Here is a 10,694-nt window from a genome sequence, read left to right on the forward strand (position 1 = left end):
AAATTTAAAAAAATATTACAAATATCAAAGTAAGTTAGAAACTCATTAATTGACATATATAAATTTCTAACATTTTATTCCAAAACCATTTTAAATGAAGTTTCTAAAACATTTTTCAATATTCTATAAATCTTTAAATTTCTATAAAAGGTCTTACAAACAGTTACAAAAGTCACCCAAACACCATCTAAATCCAACTATGGTAAAGCTTAAGAGATGAAATTTATATATATATATTTGTGTATGCTATACAACTATTTACATTGTATCCCAGTCGAATTATGTATTTATTTCAAATGTTGCAAAAAGATGCCTGTTACACCACGATTTTAAGTATAAAAAAAATGATAATTATACTCTCATCTCTTGAGATTTCACATGATTATATGTAGATCTCCTATGGTTTGAAAAATTAAATTTAGTATTCCTAAAGTTTGTTTCCATCAAATAAATAAATCGATTCATTAGTCAAAAATTTACTAAATTTATTAATACCATCAAATTTTGATGAATTTTAACTATTAAAGGAACTTATTTATTAAATAAAAGCAAACCTCAGGGATACGAATATAATTTTTCAAACCACATAGATTTTATATAATTATACTAAATCTCATGGGAGGAGAGCGTAATTATCCCAAAAAAATATATATTTTCAGCTTCAGCCGCTCTGGAATTTTGGAAATATCTTCTTGCTCATGGCAAGAATAGCTCATTTCAAGACTTATAAACTGACTTTCAGTTTGTCCATGAAAAGCAGATCTAATACAACAAAATTCAGAGACCTGCATCACTCATCACTTATCATACTTGTAATTTTTACAACTCCAAACACTAATTCATATATGCAATTTCTACAACCCTGCCAAATTCTATGTATATTACTCAGACTATGCCATTAGAACCAGAAGCATTTACACTGCTACAAGAAAAAAGTAGTCTACATAGAGAAAAACCATATGATAGATCACAACTATCCAAGAAAACTAATATACTCCATCAACAGCAGCATCATTATTTTGTATGACTCGAAAAAGAGACTGCAAATACAGAGATAGATATACAACATATCTTATACATGTCCACACAGTACAGAGCAATAGATGTTCAATCAGATTTCTTTGATACGTTGTGGTCTCGGGCATGCCAAGCAGTAGAATAAGCAGAAACAGCTGATCCGGTCATGGAGATGGACTGCTTTGCCAGATGTCCGGTTTTCTTTGCAGCAAGCCACAGGGTCCAGAAGAATCCGATCCAACCTGATTCGGGCAGGGTGAACAAGTATTATGTAATGCGTAGGATGAAATAAAGACGAGAAAAACACTCATCATGTAGCTTCAAACAAGTAAAAAACCGAGTACAAATGGATAAGTCAGCTGGATCTGATGTGAGAAGAATTGAGATAAAGATTATACAGCGCATGCAGATTTTAGATCTCAAATTATTTAATGTTAGAAACAATTTTTTAGCACCATTCACAGAACTGATGATACTGTGTCCAAGTTATTTCTATAGATATAAGGGCACTAACTTCAGCTGTTGTGACTACAAAAAGAGCGGCTGTTTCCCCAAAATTCTTGTTTTTCGGAGCTTAGAAAGATGAGCAATAATAGACTGCTATTTGTCAAGAGTTACATAGAGAAATTTTCCTCTAATGCCTATGAATCCTAAAAGATGGGGAGTAATAACTTTTTGTGGCACTGATTGTTGATGAATGAGTATGGGCTCAGATTATGGTCTATGCATCGACAACAAATTTCATGCTCTATATTGTTTTCTGCATATATGGTAACAAGAAAAGATGTTCATATGACTTCAAACACACAATAATATTATCTAAAAGCATATCCTTATATGTGAGAGAAAGATAAAGAAAAGAAATTACGTTGCATGAAAATGCCTGAAACGCATACACTGAAAAATTGGGTAAAGAAGCTAAGCGATTGAAACATGGACATAGGAATTTTCTGGAATTAGAGTATCCCATCATTAGTTTCAAAATTAATTAAAAATAAAATCTTTATTTATAAGCTATAGTATGTGTGACACTTATATAACAACTTTATGTATAAGCAGCATGTCTGATCACCTCAAAATTTGAATATTGAATAATTAAAAACAAATTATTTTGACTTCGTAAGAATTTTAACATAGACGTTTTCTAATATATCCTATGCTTTCTGTCATGCTTAGGAGAGGCATTATTTTCTTGATACAAAAGGCCAAGAAACATGTTTCCACTATTAAACAAGGATCAGACTTGCCGTTCGGATTGGGCTTCTCTATTATAGTTCTTTTGAGACAAACAATTCAAAGAACATCAGGCACGTGTCAAAATCAACGAACTCCATCGAGAGTATGTTCCCTTACCTCTAAGTAGAATAGTGGATAAAAAGAATAAAGCAACAGCTAAGTATAATGGATGAAAAGAATAAAACAACAGCTACCTGTAGCTACAAGAACTGCAATAACTGCTGAAATTGTTGCTGTGGAAATGGCAAAGATGGCTACAGCCAATGCTCCCACATAAATTACTGCAGCACAGGTAAAGAATATAGCCAAAAATCCTCCTGCTGCTGCTAAAGACACGAGAAGAGAGATGATGATAGCATTGACGGTTGCCGCAATAAAGAAGAGCATAAAGACAAACAATCCTGTCAAGGCAAGAAAAGAAATCGTCCCAACCTGCAGCAACCATTAAGTATTTGGTGAAACAAAAACATAATAACTCCCTAGAAGAAAATTCACATAATTTAAAGAGTTACAGAGTCTCAAACTTGTCAGATACCCCAACATGCTAGTACACTTTTGAATAAGTATTAAGGCCTAAATTTAAACTAACTTGTTAGATGAAGCAATGATTAATTACTAAATGGAAATACAAACAAAAAAGAATGAAATTGATATAAGAGCATGCGACAAAGAAATACAAGCACAGATAAAAAGATTCGTATATCCCAAGCATGTTAGCCTAATACAGCCAGCTGATAGATATCTTTGCAGCATGCTCCTCTGCAACATTTTGGTTCTTATAAGAGTCAAGCATTACAAAAAATGAACAGAGTATTAACTCTAGCCTGATCTTTTTCTGCGTCTTTTCTTCGCACATGACAGAACTTAAAGAATATTGAGCACACTCCTCAAGAAATAATAGTAGTCAGTATTCACCCAGTAGTTTCTTTACCACTTCTTAGGATGCGAATGAGGGAAGATCAGCCATGATGAAGGTAAGTGGATTTCTTTCCAAAGATTTGAAGTATACTGTTTCATCTCATCATCTCCACTAGTTTCTTCAACATTTAATTGATGAAAGCATACACAAAGTCCATATTCATCCAAAAATCAATGTTCTTCACGCATACTGTTCAATCCATTTTTCTGGTGTGGTCATCTCAGATTACACAAATACAGCCCTCCAGTGAGAACACTATGACCAAACACAGTACCATTTACAGCTGGTGCCACCAAGATCTACATGGATATGATTCTTTTCACAGGTAGTCACGTCACAAGAGCCTACTCAGGCCAAAACATGGATCTTTGAGCATAGTCGACAGAAGTAACCTTACACAATCATCTCCATACTATGTCTAATCATAAATTGCAGATTTAATTTGCAAGATAGGTTTTCTACTCATCTTTTCTCTTATGAGGGAGACAGATAAGTGAAACCACGCGCGTTCATACATGGAACTTCAAAATGGTACCAACACTTGATGAGAAGGACCATTACAATTCTGAATGCTCTAAAAGTGACTGACGGATAGTTTCAAGACAAACAAGATATTTCACGCCTCAGGTATTACAAAATTAATGTCTTACCAACACATCTTACAAATGCTTTCGCCTAAACAGTGATTGTTGCGGTAGTACAAACTTGCCAGAATAATGTTAGTCAGAAAGCTTGTCCCGATATTGAGAATGCGTCTCAGCCAACATAATAATGTATTCGCAATCTTAAGCTACACATTGTCCAAGTCTTCCATCAACCTCTAGAATCACAGTGAGGTGTGCTTTAATGCATCTTAATTCGACCCCTTTAGCCCTTTTCATCTTGAAAGCAATATACATATTACAAGGACAGAGATGCATAAAAGACCAATTAGATACATACAAAAGGTCCCAAAAGGTATGACCTCAACGAACAAACTTTCAATAAGTTCTTGTTACAAAAATAGGTAAAAATAAATACAATTTACATACTCAAGAAAACAATAGTACATCTAGCCACGACAAGAACTCTTTATCTTCGTATATTAAACCTATTTAAAAAACCATAAATGCTCAACCCACTACATAAAATTTTTCTGCTTAATTATTATAATTCAATATAAACAACCACAAAAATAAAGTAGATCCGCATACAATCAATATTAACAGAAAATAACCAACAACAAGTATCAAAAACAATTTTTGATAACGCAGTTAGAAAAAGTCCAAGAAAATGAATTTCTCATAGCAAGTACAAGTAGACTCACAGAAACAACGAGCAGGGAGCGAAGAGGGCTGCCGCGACGGGTCCAGCTGAGAACATTGCGACCAGTGTTCCTTGAAGCATCGCGAAGCAGCGGGACATTGACAGAGAGCGAGGCTTTAACCCTCTGCAGCATAGGTCCGGACGAACTCGGATCGGGGAAGAAAGCGGCAGCGATCAAGCGGCTGAAAATGGTGTAAAGGGTCACGTCTTTCGTCCCTTGTTCACTCTCCCCTACACCCTCCGCAACCAAACCTCCGTTGGGCTTGTTGGCATCATCATCCGCCATGTTTGTTTCTTTCTCACTCTCTGGTGCGTGTTTGTGCGTGAAGAAAGAAAGTGGGCTCTTCTTGTTGACTAGTTGTAAGGAAGTATTTCAAGCATTGATTGGTAATAGTGATGGTTGAATTTGATTAGGCGATGGGAAATTGGGGAGGAACAGAAGCAGGGGCCGGGGGGACAGGGAAGATGGCCAGACGGGCTCTCGACGCGTGGACGGCAGATCATGCCTACGGAGTAGTACTATCTCATTTTTCGCTCATGAGATTTGAGCCAGCTGCTTGTAGCTTGTACTTTCATTCCAAATTAAAGGTGTGTTTGGTTCAAATAAAAAAAAAAAAAGGAAAATGAAAGGAGGAAGAGGGGTTGAAAAGGCAATAGAGATAAAAAGAGTAATAGTTTTTCTTTAAATAGTTTGATATAATTGGAATGACATTAAATTTTAAATGTTTTTCTTTATTTGGTATAAAAAAATAGTTTGAGAAAAAAATATTTTTTTGTTATTTTACTAATTAACTCTTTTTTATTTTACATTAGAAAATAAATAAATTAATATTACATTAAAATAATTTTAGTATATAAAAAAATTGAAAATCTATATTAGGAAAAAAAATATTAATCACATAAGAACAAAAATATTTTTATGTAATATCAAATTATCAACAAAAAAATCAGAAAAAATCTATATTAACCCCTAAATTACTTATTACTAACTTATTGTAGGTCAAATAAATCTTTTTATAATCAAATTACTCCATACATCTTCACACGTTAATACATATGAGGATGTATATTTTTATCGTTATAAGGATAGTTTAGTCAGAAAAAAATTATTTGATCTGCAATAAATCGCAATCAATCAATCAATCGAGAATAAATATCAACTTTTTTATTAATATCAGCAAACTCAGTATATTTTAACTAACATAAGGACTTATTTGTTAGATAGAAGCAAACCTCATGGGTGCTAGATATAATTTTTTAAATCACAGGGAGTCTAAGTGTAATTACCCCAACCTCAGTGGAGGAGAATGTAATTATCCCTAATAAATAATATGTTTAAGCAACTTAAGAATATTACATAAAAGATTTAGTGTCTTGGTGTCACAAATCATTATTTGTGAGTGAAAAACTTTTTTTTCTTCATATTAATATAGATAGATAGCACAGGTAATGAGAATAAGAATTTGAGTAGATGTAGTTAAAAAATATACAAGAGATATTTTTGATAATTCAGAAAATTTGTGTCATAGTGTAAGTAACTGTGACATCCGCAAAATTTTTTATGTAATTGGAAGACTAACTGGTAATTATTAAAAATTTAGATTTAATTAGTAAATAAATTATAGACTGAATTTGGGATATGATAAAACTTGGACGAATTAAATTGGAGTTCGTTATAATATTTGGGAGCAAATTATATTAATTAAAAAATTTAGGAAAGACGTAATGGGTATTTGAGAAAAGTTTAATTAAATAAATAAAATAATAATAATATTATATATATATATAAATAATATATTTATAAGAAATAATATATATGTTAGCAGTAATATAATATTATATAAATATATATATATTAGTAGTAATATAATATTATATACATATATGTATGCATTAGAGGGAGGGACCCACCAGCCCACCGCCTCACCCTCCTCTTTCTTTTTTTGTTGTACACACACATAATACATTACACGCACAAAACACAATTAAGAAAAAAATTGCACTCCTCCCTGTCGCAGAAAAAAACTAAAAAAGCAGAGGTACGCAAATTTCTATTAATTAGTATAATTATATTATTTAATTACTCCATTTATTAAATGTTATTTATATTGCGCGATGTACTATTTAATCGGAGAATTTTATGATTTGGCTATTTAAATTAGTATTTAAATATCACATTTGATATAAAAATGAAATAGTTGGTTACATAAATTATTAGATTTATTAGATTTAATTATCATTATAACTAATTTACACAATTCCATCGGAATGATTAACCAAATATATAATTTTATGTATTATTGCTTAATTAAATTGTATAGCAACAATAAATTAACAGAAAATTCATAGAAATATTTCGAAAAGTTATATTTAAGAAATATTATGTTATAAAGAGGAAAAATGAGGTTTTCAGTGGTAATATAATTTACGAATGTTATTAAAAACGATACTTATAAATATATATGGGGTTTGATTAAATGAATTCTTATGAATTAGTTGATAAATTAAATATATGTTTGAGAAGCTTAGAAAAGGTAGTTATTTAAAAGAAATGGAATAGGGGTTTGGACTTTAATATAAGTGGAATACTAAAAGAATAGTAGGAAATGTACGAACATTATATAATATTTTATTTAGAGTTATAATATTCTAAACATATTGATTGTACGTATAATATTCTATTATATGACGTGACGACAAAGTAGAGGGTTGAGCAGTCCCTCGTGAAATCGAAGCATTTTGGGATTTAAGATAAGTATAGCTAATTGGATTTATATATAGCTATATGTGTAGTATTGTATATATTATATATATTGGTTTCTTGAATACGAACGTGGACTTAGTTTTATATTACTATGCGTGACTTTCGTATATTGATTGTTTATTGTGGATTATTTTGTTAGATTACCTTAACATCGGTGGAATTGCTACTATGTGTCATATGTGTTTGTAATAGTTGGACATGAGAATGGTATGATGACGTGATCGTATAATTGATTGTTGAATGAAATCGAATTGGGAGTTATTATTGAGGAAGTAATTATTATAAAGAATAGAATAATTATCGTGAATTGAAATAAAAGATGATACTTACCTAGTTGGGAACACAGTCAATGGTTTATGATAATGTGATTGATGATGATGTGATTGATGATGTGATTATGAATTAAGCTAGGTACCATGGCGCGTAGGGTACCGGGGTATTTCGGGCAGCGGGAAATATCCTGTGTTGTTAGCTACACACTGGGGTGGTGTGGGGGTACTATGTTTGTTGTGATGTCCTGTGCTGATATTGCTACACAGCTGAAGTAAAAGAGTGTGGGGATATCACACAACGGGTATCCTGTGTTGTATATGATATGATGATGGCCGGCGAAACCATTGACTGATGTACTCCAATTTGAGTAAGTAGGGCCCTTAGCCAATAAACGATAACGTAAGATATTATGTCGTGGATTGATTTACCGTTGTGAGTATGTATTATTGCTTATATCTGATGTTGCTATATGATTAATGATTATTAGTCAATGTGACTGCATGTACGTGAATTGTTGCCTGTGTATATATATAAACTGATTGACTATACTTATTGAGTAGGCAGCTCATTTCTTGCCACGTACTTTTCAGGAGATAGGTCACACTGATCAGTCACATTGAACTTTGAGCCCTGCCATCGTCTTTATTAGGTGGGTCAGCTGTGACATCTGAAGCCAAAGTTTTTTATTGTTGGGTTGTTAAAATATTCTGGTCTTTTATTGGGATTTGTGTTTTAAGTTGTGGTATGATTTTCCTTGAGGTTATGTATATGAGGACATCTAATGAGGGTGAATATAAACTTTCGGAGGTATCTATTATCTTTTGCGGTATATATAAATTATATTGATAAATTAAAATTTATTTTACGGGTTGAAAGAGAATTATTTATAGAATGAGTTTTGATTAAAGAAAGGATGAAATAGTAATAATTAGATGTAGCGAGTAGGGGGTGCTATATTGGGTGGTATCAGAGTAGGTCTACGTTTCTAGGGTAATGATTGTGAGGTGTCCCTAATAATCGAATTGTTTAATGTACGATGGCTTCTCAAGATACACGTGCTGACCAAGTAGTTAGTAGGGAAGAGTCAGCGGAGTTCGTAGATGGCTCAGTGGCACCTGCGGTGCAGGTGGGGTGGAGGTAGGTCGAGAGGGTGTTGGTGCTGATGCTCCTATTCCTCCCGGTGGTGCTCTAGTGGTAGGATTACCACCAGAGCATGCACAGATATTTCAAATGGGCTTTCAGGCCCAAGCACAAGCTCAAGCGTAGTTACTTGCATAGGCGCGCGCATCCTCTGTAGTGCCAGCACCAGTAGTCCCTACAATTGATCGTAATTATGAAAGAATCAAGAAGATGGGGGCTACAGAATTTGAAGGTACCCTAGACCCAGAGATTGCTGAGAGATGGTGGAAAAAAATCGAAGATTTGATGAACTTGATAAATTGCACTCCAGAGAATCGACATAAGTATGTTGTTTCTTTGTTCGTGGGTAATGCCTTGATTTGGTAGAGGTCTGTAAAAAGGGGATATGAGCCAAGAGAAATAACTTAAGCTGAGTTTCAGAAAGAGTTTGATGATAAATACAGACCGAAGATGTATCGAGACAAGAAGAGGATGGAGTTCCTAAATTTAGTGCAATGGGATGATCAGACGGTGGCAGAATATGAACTCCATTTTGCGGCATTAGCCAAGTATGCACCAGAAGCAATAGCGATGCAGGAGGATCGTTGTTACCGTTTTGAGCAGGGGCTAAGGCCGGAGATCAAAAGAAGGCCTTGCAGTCAGAATCACAAATTTTAAAACTCTTGTTGAATCAACGGTTCGGATGGAAGAAGCAGTAATGGAGGACAAAAAGAAGGGGGAAGAAAAGAGGAAATCAACATGTGCAATAGGAAAATCGAGTAGGTTGACCAAGAGGGGAACCGGTCGCTCATTCTCAGCGGTAAGTGGGAGTTTTACACGTGGTGATCCCATTTTTCGTGGAAGTAGTGGACAGAGGTTCGGGGGATCCACGGGCGTTAAAAGAGGTTCATTCGAATGCAACTTATTTGTTACGCCTTCTACTGGATCAAGAAGGAGAGCTGGATCGAGTTATGGTCGAGGACCAATTTTTTCTCCAAGCTGTTCTACATGTGGAAGATAACATCAAGGGCCATGTTGGAGACGGGATGATATACCAAAGACCTGTTATCGCTGTGGAGGTAGAGGACACATTGCTAGGAATTGTTCTAGTCAGACTATGGGTGTGGTTGAAAGTGTTGCTAGCGGGACTCAGAGCCAAAGCAGTGAGGGGATAGTGGCAGGGGAGCTGGGAGAGCCAGAGCCAGAGGCAGAGGTAGAGGCACTAGCAACAGAGATAGTGACCACACTATTGGTAGCGGTATGAGGGGGGCTGGAGCACAAGTTACTTAGGGACAGACCCAAGCAAGGATATATAACATTACTAGAGAGGAAGCCCCAGTATCGAATGATGTGATATCAGGAGATTTGTTGAGGGTTTCTCTCTAATTGCCGGTCCTCTAACCAAGTTGCTCAGAAAGGGGGTAGAATTTCAGTGGACGGAACAATGTCAACAAAGTTTTGATGAGTTGAAGAAGAGACTGACCACCAATCCAATTTTGGTTTTGCCGTCTGGAAGCGGTGGATATATAGTGTATACAGATGCTTCTAAACAGGGTTTGGGATCTGTGCTGATGCAAAACGAAAAGGTAATTGCTTATGCATCCCGTCATTTGAGGAACCATGAGTTAAATTATCCCACACATGACTTGGAGTTAGCCACGATTGTGCATGCACTGAAGATTTGGAGACATTACTTGTACGGAGAAAAATTTCAGATTCTTACTGACCATAAAAGTTTGAAATATGTCTTGACACAGAAGGAATTGAATTTGAAACAGAGAGGATGGATAGAACTGTTGAAGGATTATAATTGCACTATTGACTTCCATCCAAGAAAAGCAAACGTGGTAGCAGATGCCTTGAGTAGAAAGAGTTCAAGTGCATTAGCCAATCTGGGGAATCACAATCAGACATTGCTACTGGAGATGAGGTCTATGAATACAGAATTGGAAGTTGATCAGGTAGCGGGTTTATTGGCAGCCTTGCAACGAACATTCAGAAAGCACGATTGAAAGAATCGAACCACTGACATATCGACTAGCATTACGAGGAGAGTTGTCA

The 10,694-nt window shown here is 34.8% G+C and overlaps 1 protein-coding gene across 1 annotated transcript; it reads right to left on the reverse strand.

Moving 5' to 3' along the window:
* Window positions 817-5,002, reverse strand: LOC105167768. The gene is made up of 3 exons (XM_011087585.2): window positions 4,479-5,002; window positions 2,448-2,685; window positions 817-1,259 (listed from the first exon to the last, which is right to left on the reverse strand). The coding sequence occupies exons 1-3, from the start codon at window positions 4,761-4,763 to the stop codon at window positions 1,108-1,110; spliced, it is 675 nt and encodes a 224-aa protein (XP_011085887.1). The 5' UTR covers window positions 4,764-5,002; the 3' UTR covers window positions 817-1,107.

The sequence above is a fragment of the Sesamum indicum genome, linkage group LG8 (assembly GCF_000512975.1).
Source record: "Sesamum indicum cultivar Zhongzhi No. 13 linkage group LG8, S_indicum_v1.0, whole genome shotgun sequence".
Lineage (NCBI taxonomy): Eukaryota > Viridiplantae > Streptophyta > Magnoliopsida > Lamiales > Pedaliaceae > Sesamum > Sesamum indicum.

Excerpts from the sequence above, each read along its gene's own strand:
- LOC105167768 (XM_011087585.2), bottom strand. The coding sequence starts at position 4,763 with ATGGCGGATGATGATGCCAACAAGCCCAACGGAGGTTTGGTTGCGGAG. Across the intron at positions 2,686-4,478 it reads GCTCCCTGCTCGTTGTTTCT|GTTGGGACGATTTCTTTTCT; the intron begins GTGAGTCTACTT and ends TGGTTGCTGCAG. Across the intron at positions 1,260-2,447 it reads TGCAGTTCTTGTAGCTACAG|GTTGGATCGGATTCTTCTGG; the intron begins GTAGCTGTTGTT and ends TGCCCGAATCAG.